The 21,973-nt window shown below is 35.4% G+C and overlaps 1 protein-coding gene across 2 annotated transcripts in view; it reads right to left on the minus strand.

Annotated features, from left to right (window-relative positions):
- The window catches only part of POF1B (POF1B actin binding protein), a 99,472-nt gene that overhangs the window by 17,376 nt on the left and 60,123 nt on the right, over positions 1-21,973 (minus strand). For both annotated transcript variants that reach the window (XM_004022231.5, XM_060407529.1), the window contains 3 exons: positions 12,638-12,768; positions 6,436-6,463; positions 4,804-4,878 (listed from right to left, as the gene is read on the minus strand). In XM_004022231.5, the coding sequence (XP_004022280.2) occupies positions 4,804-4,878; positions 6,436-6,463; positions 12,638-12,768 (234 nt within the window). The remainder of the gene's footprint in view (positions 1-4,803; positions 4,879-6,435; positions 6,464-12,637; positions 12,769-21,973) is intronic.

Consider the following 21,973-nt stretch of genomic DNA (forward strand, 5'->3'; position numbering starts at 1 on the left):
TTTAGAACATTGGGAGCTAAGGAAAAATACAGAAGTGATTTCCTAGGCTTTCTTTTTGCTTCATTTATCAGAGTGATGTTGGGGAAATCAGTAACCCAGAAACACCAGAGATATGGACAATAAAAGTCCCTAGGAAAGCCTGCTCTCTCTAGCCAAAGGACCATAAAAAGGGCAGCCTAGCAAGGCAGATAGCATTTAGATAACCACTCTACTCCAGCCAAACATCACAGAAAAAAAATGCAACTATATTCTACTCTACCCAAAGCATCAAAAGCCAAGAAGGGAAATTAGACTATCTCTCTTTCAATCTCCCTGCTTAGTCACTTAATTGGAATTAGTGAATTCTTGGTGGCTCAGATGGTAAAGCGTCTGCCTGCAATGCGGGAGACCTGGGTTCAATTTCTGGGTCGGGAAGATCCCCTGGAGAAGGAAATGGCAATCCACTCCAGCACTCTTGCCTGGAAAATCCCATGGGTGGAGGAGCCTGATAGGCTACAGCCCATGGGGTCACAAAGAGTCAGACACAACTGAGTGACTTCACTTTCACTTTCAGTGAAGAGTCAAGACTTTCATCATTGTCCAATAGAAGTGAAGCTACTCACCTTACAGTGTTTGTAGAGGCCAAGAGAGCAACATTACTACAACACTCTTTCCCATCGAAACCAGGGTGTTATCAGTAAGGACCTCCCTTCCCAAGAAGAACAATGAGATACTCCCCCAACCAGTGTCAACAGAAGCAGAGTAGGGAACCCTGGACTTTCATTCCCACCTGGCAGTAATAAGCTTTTGCCCCACTTCCTCTGTTTCTCAGTATCAGAGGAAGCCTGCTACAAAAGAAGATTTGAGCAGAATAAAAAGTCATAACAATACTCAAAATATCCAGGTGTCAATAAAAAAATCACTTATTCTTAGAACAGGAAAATTTCAACTTGATAAAAAATAAAAGAGTTAATACATGCCAACATCAAGATACCAAAAATGTTAGAATTATCTGACAAGTATTTTAAAATAGCCATCTTAAAAACGGTTCAATACGAATTTGCAAAGATTTATAACAAAAAATAGAAAGTCTCAGCAACACAATGGAAAGTCTGAGAAAACAAATTAAGAGTAACTAAATGGAAATTTTAGAACCTAAAAGCAATAACTTAAAAAAAAAAAAGCCCAATGGATGGACTAAAAAGCATAATGGAAAGGACAGAGCAAAGAATAAGCAAACTTGAAGATAGAACAACAAAAAATACTTAATTCTGAACATCAGAGAGAGAATAGATTAGAAGATTGAACAGGGCCTCAGTGTCCAATGGGAGTATAACATATATCTAACATTCATGTCATCAGAATCCTAGAAGGGGAAAAGAAAGAAGGTGGAGCTGAAAAAGTATATGAAAAAATAATGGCTGAAAATGCTTCCAAATTAGCAAAAAAAAAAAAAAACCAAACATACACATTCAAGAAGTTGAGAAAACCTCAAGTAGGATAAATCCAAAGAAATCCACGCCTGGACATATCAGCCAAACTTTTTAAAACTGAAGATAAATTTAAAAATCTTAAAAGCAGCAAAAGAAACCTTAACTATTGGGAATAGCAATTCCAATAACAATCAATTTCTTATGAGAAACCACAGAAGCCAGAATGTTTAAGTGATGAAACAAGAGAACTGCCAACTACAAATTCTGTATCCAATGGGAAAAAAACCTTTAGGAATGAGGGGAAATCACAGATTAGATGAAACGAAAAATAATTTTTCACTAGCAGACCTACACTAAAAGAATGATTGACGGAAGTTTTCTGAAGAGAAAGGAAAAGATAGAGGAAATTTGGAACCTGGTGGCTCAGATGGCAAATAATCCACCTACAATGTGGGAGACCTGGGTTCAATCCCTGGGTTGGAAAGATTCCCTGGATAAGGCATCAGCTACCCACTCCAGTATTCTGGCCTGGAGAATTCCATGGACTGAGGAACCCGGCAGGCTACATTCCATGGGGTTGCAAAGAGTCAGACACGACTGAGTGACTTTCAATCACTTGGACTATCAAGAAAGAAGAAGTAACACAGTAAGCAAAAATATGGGCAAATACAGTAGGTTTTCCTTCTCTTTTTGCATTTTCTAAATTAAAATTGATTCAAGCCATAAAAATTATAATGTTGTCTGACATGGCTTTCAGTGTACTTAGAGGAAATATTTTAAAAGTCATAAATATGGAGGCTAAAAGAAAGATGAAATAAGAAAAAATGTTCTGTAGTTAACTGATACCAATAAAATATTGACACTAATACATGGGGATAAGTTATGGATATATAATATAGTGACCACTAAAAAATGTATACAAAATGACACACTTAAAAGCACTAGAGATTAATCAAAATGGAATTCTAAAATATACTTAGGTAATCTATATGAAAGCAAGACAAAGAAAACAAAGAAGCAAAAGACAGAATGAACAGAAAACACAATGGCAGGTCTAGCCCTAACATACCAATAATTACAACTTGACCTAAATACACCAGTTAAAAGACAGAGATTGACTTGACAGAGTGATAAGAAAAAAAAAAAAAACATAACCTAACTATGTGTTTTCTACAAGAAACTCATTTCAAAGATAATGAAAATTAAAATATATATAATGAAAGGAAAAGATATATCATGCAAGCCTTAAAAGAAAGCAGGAGGGCTATATTGACATTAGATAAAAATGACTTTAGAGCAAAGAACATTACCAGGGACACAGAGAGACATTACAGAATAAGAGTCAATCCACCAAGAAGACATAGCAATCCTAAATGTCTATGCACCAGACAACAGAGCTGCAAAACGTATCAGACAAAAACTAATAGAACTGAAAGGAGAAACCAACAAATCCACAGCTACAACTAAACACTTTTACACTCCTTTCTCAGCAACTGATAGAACTACTTAGCAGAAAATGAGCAAGAGTTTATAACAATTCAACAATATCATCAACCAAAGGATGTAATCAGCATTTACAGAATACTTTATCCAACAACAGATACATGTTCCTTTCATGTTTTCATGGAACATATACCCCAAATAGACCATATTCTTGACATAAAACTAAACTTAACCATTTCAAGAAAATTGATCTCATATCAAGTATATTTTCTGACCATTGTGGAATCAAACTAGAAATGAATAACAGAATGACAATAGGAAAATCTCTACACACTTGGAAACTAAACAATACACTTCTAAACGTTAATAATCCACCATTCAAAACAGATATCAAAGAGAGATAAAAATACATAAAATTTAATGAAAATGAAAATACATATCATACTTTGTGGGACACACTAAAGCTATGCTGCGAAGATATTTATAGCACTAAATGCTTACATTAGAAAATAGAAAAGATGTGAAATCAATCATCTAAATTTCCATATCAGGAAACTAGACAAAGAAAAGCAAAATAAACAAAAGCAAGCAAAGGAAGGAAATAATATAGATAAGAGCAAAAAAAATTCAATGGAAATTTAAAAGGAAAAAATAGAGATCAATAAAACTAAAATATAGTTCTTTGAAAAAAATCAATGAAATTGATAAACCTCCAACAAAACTAACAACAAAAACAGAAGACACAAATCACTAGTGTCAGAAATTAGAGGAGAGGAAAACAGACCCTGCAGATGTGAAAAGGATAGTCAGGAAATACTATGAATAATTATACACATAAAAATTTGACAATTTAGATGAAATGGACTACCTCCTTGAGAAACACGGGCTAACACAACTCATCCAATATGAAACAGATCATTTGAATAGATCTATACTATTAAGGAATTGAATTTAGAATTTTTTAAACTAAAAAAATATACATCCATGCCCAGATATTTCACTGAAGGATTTTACCAAATGTTTCAAGAACGATTAAAACCACTCCTTATACAGTTTCTTCCAGAAAATAAAAGAGACATTTCCGAATTCATTTCATGAAGCTAAATTATCCTGACACCAAAATCAAAGAGAATACAAAGAAAACTACAGACTAATGTCTCTCAGGAACTTAGATGCAAACATTCTCAGTTTTTCAAGGAAACAGGCCTTCATTACACTTTGGATGGACCTCGTGCCACCAGAAATAATATCAAGGATATAGCCAAGATTCAGATTTTGCAGAGCATAAGTGTTCCCTATACCCCTGTTTGTTTCTAATACACACTTATATTTCATTTAAGTTGCACAGATAAGATGCCAGGTCCAATATGTGAATGATCAATAAAGGCTTGAGATCAAATATCAAACTTAGAAATTTTCCTCACTAGACAAAACTGGATTATCTTTAGAATCTTTTCTTGCAAACACATACACTCTTCTTTTTAGCTCTATTCTTTAGCACCTATTTTGATCTATCTTGATCTGTTTCTCCCTTTAAATGTAGGGGAATTTATTGCTGCAGTGGTCTCTAACTTTCCACAATTCAGGAAAATCAATGCAATGGCCTTTCCATCTGCCAAGGGTAGGGTAGGGAGGTATAGAAAGTATAATGGAGAAGAGGAGGGTGAAGTCTGTAAAGTTAGAGTCAGGTTGTGCTACAGCAGCGAGGAGAGAATAAGGGCTTTCTTTAGGAATAATATTTCGATAACAATTTCCTGAATGTTAGTCATTCAATACTAGTCTTTGATAGTCTGACCAAACTATAATTCAGCCCTTGTTTAATCAAAATGTAATTAACTCTTGTAAAACAGGATTTTTACTTAAATCTTTCTGTTATTAATTAAAGGAAACATCCTAGGCTAGGGGTTTTTCAGTTGTAAATTCACAGGCACTCTTCACCCCATCTCACCTGCAGAATATAGCGAATTTGCTGTTTTGTAAATTCTGACAATCCTTTTGGAATCAATGATTCAATGTCTTCTGACTGTAAGAAAAGAGAGACTTATCCTTTAACAAATACAAATTAGTGTTTTAATCATAGGATCAGCAATCCACAGACTTTCATAGAGAGGGGCTTATTTTTAGAGACATCAAAAGATTATTTCACTTTTTAGGCAATAGTTCCTACAAACTTTAGTAGCCTTGGCAGTTCTTACTTGTAAAAATTGATGGTACTACATACACCATGGAAAGAACTCTGCATTCCAGGGATTTTAGAGGAAAGTTTGGGGCAATCAATCAGATGTTCCATTTCTATTTTTTAAAAGAGTAACTTAAAACAAAAGTGTAGTCACTTAAATCCCATTAACACTTTATTCCAGTGTATCTTTCAACAACTAGAAGTTTTGTTGGGTGTTATAACATTCTAGAGGTGGATTTTTTTTAATAATAAAAATTTGGGGAAATAAAAACAAAGGTTTATTGAGAATCTGCAAATTGCATGAATTTTGCATAATCTTTTGAAAGGTTATGATGTTGCCATAACAACATTAAGAAGCTTCAACAAATTTAAAGTGAGAAGGTAAATTGAAGTCAGTACTTCATAAAAGCAATTTAGGGCTACTGAATTATTGTAATGAATGCAGTTTATCAATCCTGGAAACAAGGATGAAAATTAACACAAAAGAAGCCATTGTGCTTTTCATTACATTGAAATCAGTTCTTTCTCTATTTGATGATTTATTCCATTAAAAGTAATTATTAACAAGATGTGTGTATATAATAGAATTGATACTTGAAAAAATTTACTTCAATTCTCTGGCTATTTGGCAAGAGTAGCCAATAGTCGGAGAAGGCAATGGCATCCCACTCCAGTACTCCTGCCTGGAAAATCCCCTGGTAGGCTGCAGTCCATGGGGTCGCGAAGAGTCGGACACAACTGAGCGACTTCGCTTTCACTTTTCACTTTCATGCATTGGAGAAGGAAATAGTATCCCACTCCAGTGTTCTTGCCTGGAGAATCCCAGGGGCGGGGGAGCCTGGTGGGCTGCCATCTATGGCAGTGTCGCACAGAGTTGGACATGACTGAAGCGACTTAGCAGCAGCAGCAGCAGCCAGTGACTTAAAGTAAATTTTTCGTTAAAAAGGTTTAGTTTTTTTTTTTTTTAATTTTTAGTTTTTTATTTTTTACATTTTAAAATCTTTAATTCTTACATGCATTCCCAAACATGAACCCCCCTCCCACCTCCCTCCCCATAACATCTTAAAATTTTGTTACTGTAGATTTTAATTTTCTAAAACAGAGAGTATGTAGTCAATGAATTTTTAAATGTTCTCATAAGGAAAGACAATTAAATCATAAGGTGACAGCTGATAAAACATTTTTTGTGTGTGAATCACTTTTTTTAACAATCATCACCTTTACAGCCATTACAAAGATATAAATGATTATATCATTTCAAAGGCAAAAGGATCATTGTATCTTTCACTAACCTGTGTGTCCAGTCTAGTAAAGATACCAAATTAAAACAATATTTTTAGTGTAAATATCAGAATCTGCTTTGTTATCAACTATATTTGATTTTCAGCTCTTAGCACTTACCTCATCTATAGACTCAAAGTCCTGTTTGCTGCAAGAATTAATAAAAAATAGACAATCTTAGGAAAATATATACATTGATCATATATAAATGTTAGTGTTATAAATATTTTATCTTACTTTTTGATGTCATAATATATTCAAATGAAATTTATAATCCAAATGAAAAATTTAAAACTAACTAAAATGGCACTTGACAAAAATAAAGATAACTTTCATGGAATTAGCTGATCTATTAAATATAAACAATAACAAACCAATAGAATATGCAGAATTAGTTAGTACTATTCATTAAACCAGTCTATTTGTGACTAGATGTAGAAGTCTTCAGTGTTTGGCAACAAATAACATCTGAGTGAACAATAACAATAATAGTCAGTCATTGTCTATTTCCAACTCTTTTTCTCCTTGTATTGCTCCCTTTCAATGTTGATTTCAGCTTTTCCCTACAGTCTCTTTAAGCTATTCATACCATTTTAAGCAAAACCAAAACTTGTAAGACTACCTCATTCAATTTATACTACAGTGTGTATATATATATATGTATATCAGTGACAAAGCTTAAAGGATATTCAAATGCTTATATAGGGACATAGCCTTAAGCAACATGACCAAAATTTTAGTGAGATAATAGAATTTCCGGAATCAAAATGAGGGTTTGTCCATGAGTATTGGAAGGCCCTTTGTGGAACCATGTGAGGTAGACAAATGCTGCAAGATAATTATTAGTGGTTATACCAGTCTAGCACTGGCTTCTTGGGGAAATGGTGAAAGCTGGGATGGATACAGTTCTAACATTGTCAGTGGCAACAGACAAGACCTTATTCTTGCCTACTTGTTCCTTCTGCCCTTAGTGGAAATGTTGGACCCAAAATACACATGGTGAACATACTTCTCAAACAAACAAACAAAAAAACAAGTATACACGTTCTGATAGCAAAACAAAATATTTTAAAGTAAAACAATCTTAGGAAATCATAGATATACAACTGCCATATTGTCAAGTACAATAGAAAAGTATTTTAGACATATAAGCTAGTAATGTTAGCTCCTACCTTTACCTTCTATGTAAGTGTTTATGAGTATTCCTTACAAAGGTAAGTGGATCCCTCACTGTGCAAAGCCTCTTGCATACATTTATAAAAATACATAAGCTAATGTGGAGAATGAGACCTGAAGACTTCATTTCCCAAGGCATGACTGCCTATGTATGTATTGTACATATACAAAACTGTCTATGTATATATATGTGGTATTTCCTGGGTGGCCAAAATAGAAATTGTGGGGAGTCCCTAGTGAAAAAAATGAAATATCTTCTACTTTGTTGTTGTTGTTGTGTTGTGTTAATCTCTCAGTCATGTCCGACTCTTTGCTACCCCATGGGCTGTAGCCTGTCAGGCTCCTCTGTCCATGGGATTCTCAAGGCAAGAATACTGGAGTGAGTAGCCATTCCCTTCTCCAGGGGGTCTTCCCAAGCCAGGAATCGAACCCAGGTCTCCTGTATTATAGACAGATTCTTTACCATCTGGGCTCTCAGGGAAGCCCTTCTACTTTTCTTTTGTGTTACTAAAGCAGCTGCATGCATATGGAAGATTAAACAAGTTAAAATATGAGTCACAATGCTAACTGGAATTATCACAGACGTTTTGTGTTTAAAACTATAATTCCAGTGCCAACTTAGTAAACATGTCTCTAGTCACTTCTTACTATAAATAAGGAAACAAAACAAGGAACAATCAACAGCAAATAATACTGAAATTTACAAATGTAACCAAAATGGTTTCATAAGATAATCTTTCTTTATCCTGACCCTCCAGCTTACTCATTGCTGAATTACAATTTAGAAAGAGAAGAAAAGTGGAGACCAAAGGGGTGGGAAAAAGAGAGAGTGGAAACAAAGAGAACAGAGCTGGGAGGTGGAAAGGTCAATGTGTATTACATTTCCATTTAGTACAAGATAATAGTGGCTAGAATTACAATGGGCAGAAAAAAAAAAGTGGCACTCATTGTATGTCATCTCATTTCCTAGGATGGAAGGAATCTAATAAGGAAAAAACAAAGAAAGGAGAGGAAGAAGATCAAGAGGATGAAAGGAGGGAAAGGAATAAAGAGAAAGAAACTGACAACCTTCTGACAAGCAAACACTCTTAAGCCCCCAAATTTTATGAGATCCTCTCCACTCTGGAGTGTTTACTAATGTGGAGACACTAACTTTCTATTTTCTTTTTGATATTTTAGCCACTCTAGGAATTAAATTCAATGTTTTGAAATGTTTAATTACATATTTAGGTCACCCATGTATATTTATCAAAACCTTCAATGAGAGGAAGTTATTTCAAAACTCCAGATTATACTTTTAGCTGGAAGATCATTATAAAATATTTAACTTGCTTGCTCAGTTATTTTGTCTACTTCTAATTTGTGTGAGACTAATAAGTTTGTAATTTATTTATTTCTCATTCTATAAGCCTTTATTTAGTAACAACTTTGTCAAGGCCATGACCTCTGGATGGATATTGGACAATCTAAACACAAATGTTAACTTGTCCTATCCTTCACACAAACATAACTGATCTAACAGAAAATTTGACCAGTGTAAAATTGGTCTAAATCCTGCAACCTTTTCAAATTTGATGATTCAAAAAGTTGGTAATTTCTTTAAATTGTCTGCAATATATCTAACAATTCAGAGACACATAGCTAGTATAAAAGTGATTTGCCTAAGGTAAAAAGGTTCTCCCATATGTTCTAGTCCCAGATTTTGTCACTTTTGTAGCCTTAGGTCAGTGATTCTCAAACCTGAGCATGTATTAGAAGTCTCTGGAGGGCTTGTTACTCTGCCTTACCCCAGAGTTTTTGATTCTGTATGTCAATTTCCAAGTTCTCACATGATGCTCTTGTTGCTTCTAAGCACATGTCTTATATAAATCATTTATGGCTTACAACAAATCTATGAAATGAGTATTATTATTATAATCCCTATTTTACAGATGAAGAAACGGAAGTACAGAGAGGTTAAACAAGTTGCCTGATACTACACATCTAGTATATAACAATAGCTGGGACATGAACCCAGGATACGAACCCTAGATCTACAATCAGGGTACTTAAGAATGACTCTATCTGCTGTTGATTTCACAATGTGATACTCTAACAGAAATATTCACAGGGCATGATTAATACACAGAAGAGGAACACCTCATTGTGGTTTTGATTTGCATTTCTCTAATAATGAGTGATGTTGAGCATCTTTTCATGTGTTTGTTAGCCATCCGGATGTCTTCTTTGGAGAAATGTCTATTTAGTTCTTTGGCCCATTTTGGTACCACTTCACACCAGTCAGAATGGCTGCGATCCAAAAATCTGCAAGCAATAAATGCTGGAGAGGGTGTGGAGAAAAGGGAACCCTCCTACACTGTTGGTGGGAATGCAAACTAGTACAGCCACTATGGAGAACAGTGTGGAGATTCCTTAAAAAATTGCAAATAGAACTACCTTATGACCCAGCAATCCCACTGCTGGGCATACACACCGAGGAAACCAGAATTGAAAGAGACACATGTACCCCAATGTTCATCGCAGCACTGTTTATAATAGCCAGGACATGGAAACAACCTAGATGTCCATCAGCAGATGAATGGATAAGAAAGCTGTGGTACATATACACAATGGAGTATTACTCAGCCGTTAAAAAGAATTCATTTGAATCAGTTCTGATGAGATGGATGAAACTGGAGCCGATTATACAGAGTGAAGTAAGCCAGAAAGAAAAACACCAATACAGTATACTAACACATATATATGGAATTTAGGAAGATGGCAATGACGACTCTGTATGCAAGACAGGGAAAGAGACACAGATGTGTATAACAGACTTTTGGACTCAGAGGGAGAGGGAGAGGGTGGGATGATTTGGGAGAATGACATTCTAACATGTATACTATCATGTGAATTGAATCGCCAGTCTATGTCTGACGCAGGATGCAGCATGCTTGGGGCTGGTGCATGGGGATGACCCAGAAAGATGTTATGGGGAGGGGAGGTGGGAGGGGGGTTCATGTTTGGGAATACATGTAAGAATTAAAGTTTTTAAAATTTAAAAAATAAAAAACTAAAAAAAAAAAAAAAAAAAAAAGAAGAGGAACACCTAAACCAAACAGTATCTAGGGAAGGCTTTGCAGAAAAGCCAAGTCATGGCTTATAGGTATAAGAGTACTCAAAAATCTTTGAATCCATCTCAAGCACTTAGTAGCTATGTGATTTTAATAACTTATTCTCTTTGGGAATTCAATTTTAAACTTTCTATGGTTACTGTGCAAAGTAGGTAATATTTAAAAAGCACTTAACACAGTGTCTGGCACAACAGTGAACACGCAATAGACTATTAATAACGAGGGGGAAGCTTTTAAGGTAGTGGCCTTATGCAAATGAATGAATGTGTGAAATAATTGGATAAAGGGAAAAGATATTTATTAGCATAAAACCTTGTTGAACTTAGCAAAAGATGGAAACCAATAATGATCCCAATTTAAATAAATAGCTGTGCTTGTCTCTAACTGTGCTCAACTGCATGGATGTAGCATAAAGAAAGCATTCTTTCATTTATTCATTCAAAAAATATTTATTAAGTGCCACGGTAGACCAGTCATCACACTAAGCACCAAGGAAACAAGGGTAAATAAAACATCCTTCATGGGGTAGTGTTTGAATTCTAGGAGTAGTGGGCAATGAGCATTGAATAGAGGAAAAAAGAAGACAGTAGATAAGGCAGAGAACTAGACTATCCAGAGTTGGAATTTTGCTAAGTCAGGGGACAATATAATAAAGAAGCAAGGCAGTTGAGGGTCAGGGTTAAGAGAATGGTTGCAATCATAAATATAAAATCAAGAAAAGTTGGGGAGGAGAAAGCTAATAAAACAATATTGTAAAGTAATTAGCCTCCAATTAAAATAAATAAATTTATATTTTAAAAGTTGTAATAGTAGATAGAGAAGAGATTAAAGATTTCTAAGAAGTAGAAGAATCTAAAGTTGGTGGAGTCTGAACTAGAAAAAAATTCTACTGACTTTCTTTTGTCCTCCAGGTTTTTTGGAATTTATGAAGCTTTCCTAAGTTTTGCCTGACAGATGACCACATATATGATGTGATTATGTAGTAAAGGCAACTTTTGGAGTATAGTTCATGAAATTCATTCCATGACATAATATGCTCTCATCTACACATGAACAGTTGATAAAATTGCTCATGTTTATATGCCTAAATATCTATTATTGTATAATATTATGCTATAATATCAATTTATAAATAAATATTTGTACATTTATATAACATTTTAAAATAATATGTAATATTTATAAGAATATATAATCCTAAATGTATATTAAACTCTGGTCTTCATATGTTGAGCACACATCAATGGAAGATAAACAGTAGTGTGTTAGCAATTGGATTGAATCTTATATCATCAGTGTAATATCTTAAAATGCCATGCATTTTTTGAGCTCCTTGTGCAAGTGATTGCATTTGACATCAAAGAACATTAGAAAAGAAGGTCCACTTAATTCTATTTTGACCCTAAAAGAGCTGGTATGATCTCTTCGATGATTTTCATAAAGTCCATTAACTCTTAAAATGAGGTATTTCCTGATATCTGCTCATATAAATAAAGCTAAGTGCCGAAGAATTAATGCTTTTGAACTGTGATGGTGAAGAAGACTGTTGAGAGTCCTTGGGACTGCAAGGAGATCCAACCAGTCAATCTTAAAGGACATCAGTCCTGAATGTTCATTGGAAGGACTGATGCTGAAGCTGAAACTCCAATACTTTAGCCACATGATGCAAAGAACTGACTCACTTGAAAAGACCCTGATGCTGGGAAAGACTGAAGGCAGCAGGAGAAGGGGATGACAGAGGATGAGATGGCTAGATGGCATCACCGACTTGATGGACATGAGTTTGAGCAAGCTCCGGGAGTTGGTGATGGACAGGGAGGCCTGGTGTGCTGCAGTCCATGGGCTCGCAAAGAGTCGGACATGACTGAGCGACTGAACTGCTCATATAATTATCTTATTATGCCATTAAAAGTACTCAAGTTTTGCTGTGAACCTAAAGTTGCTTTAAAAAATAAAATCTATTAAAAAAATACCAGGGTATTGTAAAGTTTTTGAAAGCTACAACATAAAGGCAAATGATATGTTTATAGTACCTTCCTCCAATTCTCTGCAAATGTTCTAATAAACAGTGATATAGATCCATATTTTTGCGGCTTAGGTCAGCAAGCAATTCTCCAAAGTATTTCGGGTCCAATTTTTCAGGGCTGTCATCCTGAATTATCACCTAAAGAAAACATCAGTCACTATTATAAACAATATTGTTTCTAAGTTCACAGATATTTTGATGTCAAATAAAAAGAGTGAAATAGACTATTAATACAAGTAACATCACAAAGTCATCACATAAATGAAGCCACTAAAATTTCTTTGCAGTTGTCATATGTATTTTTCAATATGGGAGGAATATGGGAGAAAAAAACAACATTGTAATGGCACTTTCAGTTTTTCAGTCAAGTCTAAGTGATCTAATGAATGCAATATGAATAATCTACATGAAAATTCTTGAATATAGATGCTTAAATAAAAAGTAAAACAAGTAAATCAAAATCCCTGAATGGCTCAATATTATCACATGGCTTATTCATCTGTCCCTTGTTGGAAAAGAAAATGTGACTTATTTTAATTATACTGACTACAGATGAATTAATCTCATTTGGATTTGAATATGTGAATAAAAATCTATTTGATTACTAGCACAGCTAAAAGAGTAAATAAACTTTCTCAATTCAATGTGTTTTTATTATTTCTTATTGGATTCACTACATTTATTATTTGAGCTGAATATCTAGTCAACCTGACATGGGAAAAACTAGCTCACAGCCAAATGTAGAAAATTCATAGACCTCAGAGAGATTTGAAATCCTAAACACAAATTATTATCAATAGGGTCATGGATAAGATTGTTTGGTTTTCTCAGCAACCTCTGCTACCCAAAGAAATAAACTTAAGAGTAAAGAACGAATCATACTTTCTGGTATATTCCACAGTATCTAGCACATTGCTGATTGAACACCCTATAGTTGTTCAGTAAGTATCTTTGAAATGAAAGAAGTCATCTACTTGGTTATGAGACCCAAATGCCAAATGATTCTCAAAATAATTTTTAAAAGTTTCTATCTTAAAGTAACTAGATAAGAATGGCTAAAAAAGCCTAAAAGAGTATAAGCGGCATCCTCAAGAACATAATGGTGATCCCTTACAACCTCTTCCTAAATTTAGGTAAGTCTAATTGCAGCAATCAAATTGAACTTGTAGTAAGAGTTGGAGACAGACTTTTGAGGTCTACCTAGATTTCCAAATCTTGGCAGTGAGCTCTTCAGTGACAGACCCCTCTCAGGAAGTAAGGGTCAAAGTTAGGCAAGTTTTTATTCAGAATAATTGCTAACTTTTGATTTCATGTTTTATTCATGCATTTCTCCCTTATGGACCTTATGTATTCATCAAACTGGGAGTGGCCTAAAAACACAATTTCAAATATGATTTTAAAGATCAAAGTTAACTGGATAAAAGGAAAATTTAGCTGTCGTGTCAATGTCATTCCATTGACCCTCAGGTTATTTCATTGCTATGGCTAGCTAGTGAGATAACACCTTCCTGCCTTACCTCTCTGTGTCCCTCCCAAACCCGTCAGCATTCCCAAGTAGAAAAGGGAATTTCTTTAGCCAAGAATATTCAAGTACTGAGCTCCTTGTTAAAATCTGCAAATTAATTTGATACACCTAGCATTTTGCCTATTTTTCTCTCTTAGCTGATTATAATGACCTAACAATGCTGTGAAAGCCTTGGAGCTTTTTTTCCTTTCCATTTTATTTTAACTGATTTTATATTTCAAATTATCTTAAAGTATTTATTTCCTTTTTATTTTTACTCAAATATTCTCTTATCATTGCCTTGTATACTAGTAAACATGCTGGGTATAGAATTATTTGCCCACATTAGTAATTAGTACCATTACTAAAACTTTTGCTCATATGATTTCAGTATGAAATCAAAATAAAGAATCACAGAGCCCAGGACACAGAATTACTACACAGTATTACCTCTCCAGAAGACCTCTAGTGTTGGTGTTCTCAACAACTTGGCAATTACATTGTCCCTAACTGCATTATTTTGGAGGTTAGTTGGGCTAGGTATGGAAACAGTCAAGAATTTTATTTTCATATTGTGAAACTATGAAAAATATGACTCAAGTTCAGGTAATAAATTTTAATCAGCTTGAGAAAAAGTGAGAGCATTAAAATTGTAGAATGGTTCTTTTGACAAAACAGCTGTCAGGGTAGAAAAGCAGGAATCAAAATTTTACTCCTTTGTGGGTATATTCCTCCTTAGTTTTATACAGTACACAAATTATGATAACTTTTAAGTAACACAGTTAAAACCAAAACCCAGTTGGTTTCAAAAGTATGGAGGAGAGGATAGAGAGAAGGCATATTCTTATCTGCTATTAGGTTTTTGATGGAACTATGCTCAATAAAATGAAATTGCCCAACCAAAAACTATGATGCACCAGGTAGCAATATTTTCATCACTAAGTCACAGGTTAGTAGATATTAGTTTTATTGGAACTGCTTGTTTTGCCATTTCCTTTAGAGTTGGCTCATAACCATGTTTTTGTTGACTTGAAAAAGCCAAGATGGAAAGCCTCCCAATGAAACAGGAATGTTTTCAGTCAGAATAATGGTAGCTCTAATGGATGGAGGTTTTCTCTCTGGGACAACATTGAGTTGATAAGATACTTGAGATAAAAGTATCTCACACCAACTCTTCTGCCTGAAGAATGTTGAGTTTTAAGCTAACTTTTCACTCTCCTCTTTCACTTTCAACAAGAGGCACTACTCCAGTGCCTACCATCTTGCTGGGGCTTCTCTACCCTTGGACACAGGGTATCTTCTCACAGTCACTCCTGCATCGCACAGAGGGCAGAACTATACCAGAAGTGGCCCCCATAGAGGTCATCCTCAGGCAGGGAAGGAATGGATACCTTTCCAACCTTGAAGCGGTGTGATGAGAAAAAGTAGACACCTCTCCATACTAATGACCCAGACGGGTCATACTTCAGAGGCAGCATCCTGCACTTTGTTTTTAAGTGCAGGGAAGAGAAGAAGGGTTGGTGTTCTGAGCAGAATCCCCATGATTTACCATAGGAAATGGTACAGACCAGACAGCACAAGTGCCAGCCTTTCCATGACATGTAGGGCCACCTAAGATGGACGGGTCATGGTGGAGAGTTCTGACAAAACGTGGTCCGTTGGAGAAGGGAATGCCAAACCACTTCAGTATTCTTACCTTGAGAATCCCATGAACAGTATGAAAAGGCAAAAAGATAGGATGCTGAAAGATGAACTCCCCAGGTCTGTAGGTGCCCAATATGCTACTGGAGATCAGTAGAGAAATAACTCCAGAAAGAATGAACAAGGAACCAAAGCAAAAACAACACCCAGCTGTGGATGTGACTGATGATGGAAGTAAATTCCGATGCTGTAAAGAGCAATAATGCATAACAACCTGGAATGTCATGTCCATGAATCAAGGCAAATTGGAAGTGGTCAAACAGGAGATGGCAAGAGTGAACATCGACATTTTAGGAATCAGCGAACTAAAATGGACTGGAATGGGTGAATTTAACTCAGATGACCATTATATCTACTACTGTGGGCAAGAATCCTTTAGAAGAAATGGAGTAGCCATCATAGTCAACAAAAGAGTCTGAAATGCAGTACTTGGATGCAACCTCAAAAACAGAATGATCCCTGTTCATTTCCAAGGCAAACCATTCAGTATCACAGTAGTCCAAGTCTATGCCCTGACCACTAATGCTGAAAAAGCTTAAGTTGAACGGTCCTATGAAGACCTACAAGACCTAGAACTAATACCCAAAAAAATGTCAATTGGAATGCAAAAGTAGGAAGTCAAGAAATACCTGGAGTAACAGGCAAAGTTGGCCTTGGAGTACAGAATGAAGCAGGGCAAAGGCTAATAGAATTTTGCCAAGAGGATTCACTGGTCATAGCAAACACCCTCTTCCAACAACACAAGAGAAGACTGTACACATGGACCAGATGGTCAATACCAAAATCAGATTGATTATATTCTTTGCAGCCAAAGATGGAGAAGCTCTATACAGTCAGCAAAAACAAGACCAGGAGCTAACTGTGGCACAGACCATGAACTCCTATCGCCCAATTCAGACTTAAATTGAAGAAAGTAGGGAAAACCACTATACCATACAGGTATTTAAAATGGTTGCTTAGCAGATTCAAAAGCCCTTAAAATTCCATATTATATAAAAGGAATTATACATGATTGCCTAACCCTCTAAAAGGTCATTAACATGTTAACAAGGTCTTCTGTGCTTAGACCCTCTTGTGTAGTAACTTTTTGCTATGTGACAACAGAAAACGTCACTATTAAGAAAAGCTTACAATGTATACATTACTATCCTGCAAACTTTATAATGATATGGTGACACTTGTAGATAAATAAGGTTACCACTTCATTAATTTTGCTTTGATTTGAGACATTTCATAGTTGTCAGACTGAAACTGTGACGTGAAATTCATTTTATGTACCATGCCATATGGCTAACAAGGCAAGAAAGAAAACAGTAATTGTTCTCTTCCTATTTTGTAGCACAAAAAGAAATCCTAGCAGGAAAAAGTGTGTCAGGATTTTAGGTCCTGAAAATCCTTAGTGCTATTTTAATCTCCACAGATATTTTAGTAAAGAAATGTTGCATTTATAGTACCTGGTAAATAGAAGATTTCCAATAAATGTTGTCATTGAATTGAATGTACTATACAACAATCACAACTCTAAAATGAAGTCTTGGCTTATAACAACAATCCTGTACTTGAAATAAAGATTTAATTTTCTATGAGTAACCCTAGGCAGCAAAGTGTTGCAATGAAAAAAGAATGGAAATTTGAGCCCAAAGTGGAGCTCCCATTTCCTAGTTGTAGGCTAAGTGTATGTATTGCTTAATGTCTCTGAACCTCAGTTTTCTCAACTGTAAAATGTAGGTAATTTACTACCTATTTTGTAAAGTTGCTGGAGGTATTGCTTTAGTGGGGATGAGTAAATTATTAAACTCTCATGTAAAAATCATCATAAAGATAATATCTTTAACCTAACACATATGGACAACTGGCTATTTGAATAATGATTATAAAAAAAAGGAGCAGGAGATGGTTATAAATTATTTACAAACTCTCAGCTACCAGAGAGTAGAGACTCAGTTTTAATATCTTTATTTAATTCCAGCTCCTACGATAGCAACTGAGCATAGTAGAGGCTCAGTAAACATTTGTTGCATGAGGAAGTTGTCATAAAATATGCCATTGGGGCTAAATATTAACTATAGTAGATGGAAAAACACTAGTTGAAAGAGGTGCTTTAACAAAGCAACTAAAATTAACTTTATTGAAAGCTAGTTGATGTTGTCCTTGCCCCTCTTTTGGTGTATATGTATAAGCTGGGCTTTTTTTTTTTTAATGAAATAAAATGATTCTTCCACTCCTAACCAGCTAAAATAAAGTAGATAGTCTGGATTGTCATTTTACAATGAATACCAGTGATTGAATTTGTAACATTTGTAACAGCTTAAATAATTTTGAGTGGAAAATAAATTTTCCTATGATACGACTACTGAAAATTTATTAAGCTATTTCTTGTGAACAATGGGAATTTTGTCACTAATCATCTTTTTCTTTTTTTCCCTCCCTGCAGTTTCCAGAAATCTCAGAGCCAAGATTTTAGCCCACTTTTACTAATGGCATGGAACTCTGTGGCCTGCATTTCTGTGTGCTCTTTTCTTTCTGGAATTATTGTTCCTTTATATTTATACTGTTCTTGATATTTCTTTTTCTGATCTATTACAGCTTATTTGTTCTTTTAAGCCACTCTAAATACTTCTTGCAATGAAATGGGAAATACATATCCCAAAGAAATTAATTTTAAATGAATATGTATTTTTAATGCATAACTTCTTGGAACCATCTTTATTTCGACTTTTTCTCTTCTCCACCTCTCTTTCATTTCTTTATTCTGCCATTCCTTAGTATGTAATTTATTCAAGGAATGGAACCACTTCTTTATTATGTAAGCAGAGTCAGTGGAGGAACTCACTACACATATGAAATAGCTCTTTCAATATAATTTATCTTACATTCTAACTTTTTCCTTAACCCAAAGGCTAAAAGCTATACCCACAAGACACAGGAAGTACTTAAAATGTCTCAGTGGCATGATGCTTTCATTCATTCAGCACACATTTATTGAGAACTTACTAAGTACTGTTTTAAGGTACAGTTTTAAGTGCTACTGAAAAAAAGACATAAGATACTCTCTCAAGGTCCTTATGGTCTTTTAGAAGAGCTAAGATATGTGTCTAAATAACTTTGATGTATATAATAGATTGACCAGTTGATAAGAGCTATAAAGCAAATCAAATGGTAAAAGAGTTATATAAAGGAAACACAACTTCAGCTATGTAAGAGTGATTTTATGTAGGAAGAATCTTGACAACTGATTAGTTGTGAGATGGCAAAGGAGAGGGAAAGTAAATTTTAAGTCTTATAATTAGAGCACTGAAGATATCATTAATAGAGGGAATAAAATGAAAAGCTATATGTGGTTAACTGGAGATGACTGTGGGACAGCCAAGTCGAGAGATCAATTAGTAAAAAATAATGGATTAGGCTGACTTCCCTGGTGGTCCAATGGTTAAGAATCTGCCTTGCAATGCAGGGGAAACCAGTTTGATCACTAATCAGAGAAGATCCCCCATGCTTTGGGGCAACTAAGCCTGCAGTCCACAACTACTGAGTCCATGTGCGACAACTACTGAAGCTCACATGCTCTAGAGCCCATGCTCCCCAACAAGAGAAACCACTGCAATGAGAAGCCTGCACACAACTAGAGTAGCCCTTTCTTGCCACAACTAGAGAAAGCCCAAACACAGCAATGAAGATCCAGCACAGCCAAAAACAAATAAATAAATAAATTATGGATTAGAGTTTATCAGGGAAATTTTGACAGTTGTCCATGTAAAGGTGATCATGTAAAAGTCATAGAAGTCAAGATTTTATACCATATAGTCAAAGGAGAAGAGGTAGAGAAAGGAAAAAAAGGCCAAGGATGGGTTTCTGGGGAAGATCTGATGAAAGAAGGAAGAAGAGTTTGAGAATTAGAAGCAGCAGTATAGTATAATGGGAAGAAACAATATCAAGAATACAATGGATCAACAGAATCACTTATCATCAAATTGGAGTAAGATGAAAATGAAACCAAAAAAGAAAGTGAAATTTGCAACCTAGAGATCAATAAAAGCAGTTTCAGGAGAAAGTTGAAACCAAAATCTGGTTTTCAAAGCATTCAGGAATGTGTGAGTAGTGAGGAAATGGCAGGCAGTGAGTATGCCTTCCTGCTTCAGGGTTTTTGCAGATGAAGGGAACAAAGAGTGAGATCATAAATCAATAGATTGGTAGAGTTGCTAAGGGAGTCACTTGAAGATGAAGTTAGATTCTTAAAGATCCAAAGAATCAAAAGTTTGCTCCAAGTACAGAGAAATTTTTCAATGAAGTAGTGTTGAAGGAGCTCACATAGTGAACTCAAATCATGGTACCCGGACCAAGTAAACTTTGGATAACCATTGAACTTGGAAATGCAAATTGTCAGGTCTCACCAATCTTTATTTAAACAGGCCTGCCAACTGATTCTAGTGCACAATAAAATCTTACTTCCACTGCCCATTCTCAGTAGAAGGCAAGGCCACCTGCAGAGAGTAAGAGAATAGCAGTGGGACCTGGAGTATGAAGAGGGTGGAAAAAGTAAGGATTAGGTATTGAGGACCATGGTGGCAAAACAATTAAAATTAACTAAAAGGACTGCCTAGCAACAGAAGGCGGAGAAGAAAATGGCACCCCACTCCAGTACTCTTGCCTGGAAAATCCTATGGATGGAGGAGCCTGGTAGGTTGTAGTCCATGGGATCGCGAAGAATTGGACACGACTGAAGCAACTTAGCAGCAGCAGCAGCAGCAGCAACAAGAGAAGGAGTCCAGTAAGATAGAGACAATATATATGAGATTAAATTGGCCTAGTTTGTGAACTTTAACACATGAAGCAGTCAAAATCTAGGGGCAAAGAAAGTGGATGGCAGTTTATCCAAAGTAAGGGATCAGTGAAGTGAGGATTAATCAGAGAAGGCAACAACAATGTTAAGGTTTTCTAGCAAGAGCATTGTTGAATCAGCTGACAAGGGACACCAGCCTGGTTTGGAACTAAGGGTGAGAAAGCTTGCTAAGGGCAAGGTTCAATGGGAATTGGGGAGTAGGAGATGCAAGAAAGTGATGGGACCTTCAGAATTCCAAATGAAATACAGTTTCAAGTGATGAGGAGGTTCAAGGAGTGGCCAACGTCTATGAGAGTTGAAGATGTAGTAGAAATGAAGAAATTAACAGTGATGAATAATCATGAGGGCAGAGCATGGGAAAGATCACATGGTGATCTTTCATGGTGGTGAAGTTCTCACAGATGATTCCAGGGCAGGGGTTAGGCAAAAGTGGGAAGAAGCCTTATAAGCCTGCCAGTGAAACTGTTGAAGGATCGAAAGAGTGACTAGAAAATCAGTAGTAGTGACAATATGAGCAAAGAGGAGCAGTGTATATGGATTGCAGGGTTTTAAAGAGAGGAAACGGTCGATCACTTAGCTGTATAAAATTGTACTGAGAAAAGAATTAGCAATAGATACATAGAAAACCAAACAAATGAAAAACTTAGGGAATTATTAACACCAGCAAATAATAGTTGTACTAATAAAAATAGCAAAACAGTACACAAATTGGTTCAGCAGTAAATAATTTTTTCATAAGCAATAATAGAATAATATAAACATTGAATAACGATTTAGTCCCCCAAATGGCAGTTTAACTATATTGAGATGATGAAAGGGATAGAAACAGGTAGATGGGGGATTTATAGAACTAAATCCTTATGTATCAGAATTACCAACAGATAATATACAATATTGATAAATTAAAAAACAGCAGCATTGGTATATTCATACTACTTAGCTATATGAAGGTAAACACCAGAAGAAAAAAAGCTAAGAGTTGAAAATGGTTCTCTGGGGACCAGGCAGGCATGGAAAGAGTTGGGACAGGGAATTGCCTTTTTTTTAATGCCATTTAATACTATTTGAACTTTTAAGCTATCTATATGCATGCTCTGATTTTAAAAAAAAAAAACATATTTTTAAGAGTAAAACTAAAAGAACAATTTTTGTTTGTCACAGAACAAGAGTTCAAAAGGGCACAAGAACAAGAGGTAACAGGAGATAGACAAGGCTGGTATTGGAGAAAAAAATGAGTCCAAAACAGACACCAGTTAAATTTGGGGAAAGGATAGCAGTGAAGAGAATTTTGCACAGAA

Source organism: Ovis aries, chromosome X (genome assembly GCF_016772045.2).
Source record: "Ovis aries strain OAR_USU_Benz2616 breed Rambouillet chromosome X, ARS-UI_Ramb_v3.0, whole genome shotgun sequence".
NCBI classification, from domain to species: domain Eukaryota; kingdom Metazoa; phylum Chordata; class Mammalia; order Artiodactyla; family Bovidae; genus Ovis; species Ovis aries.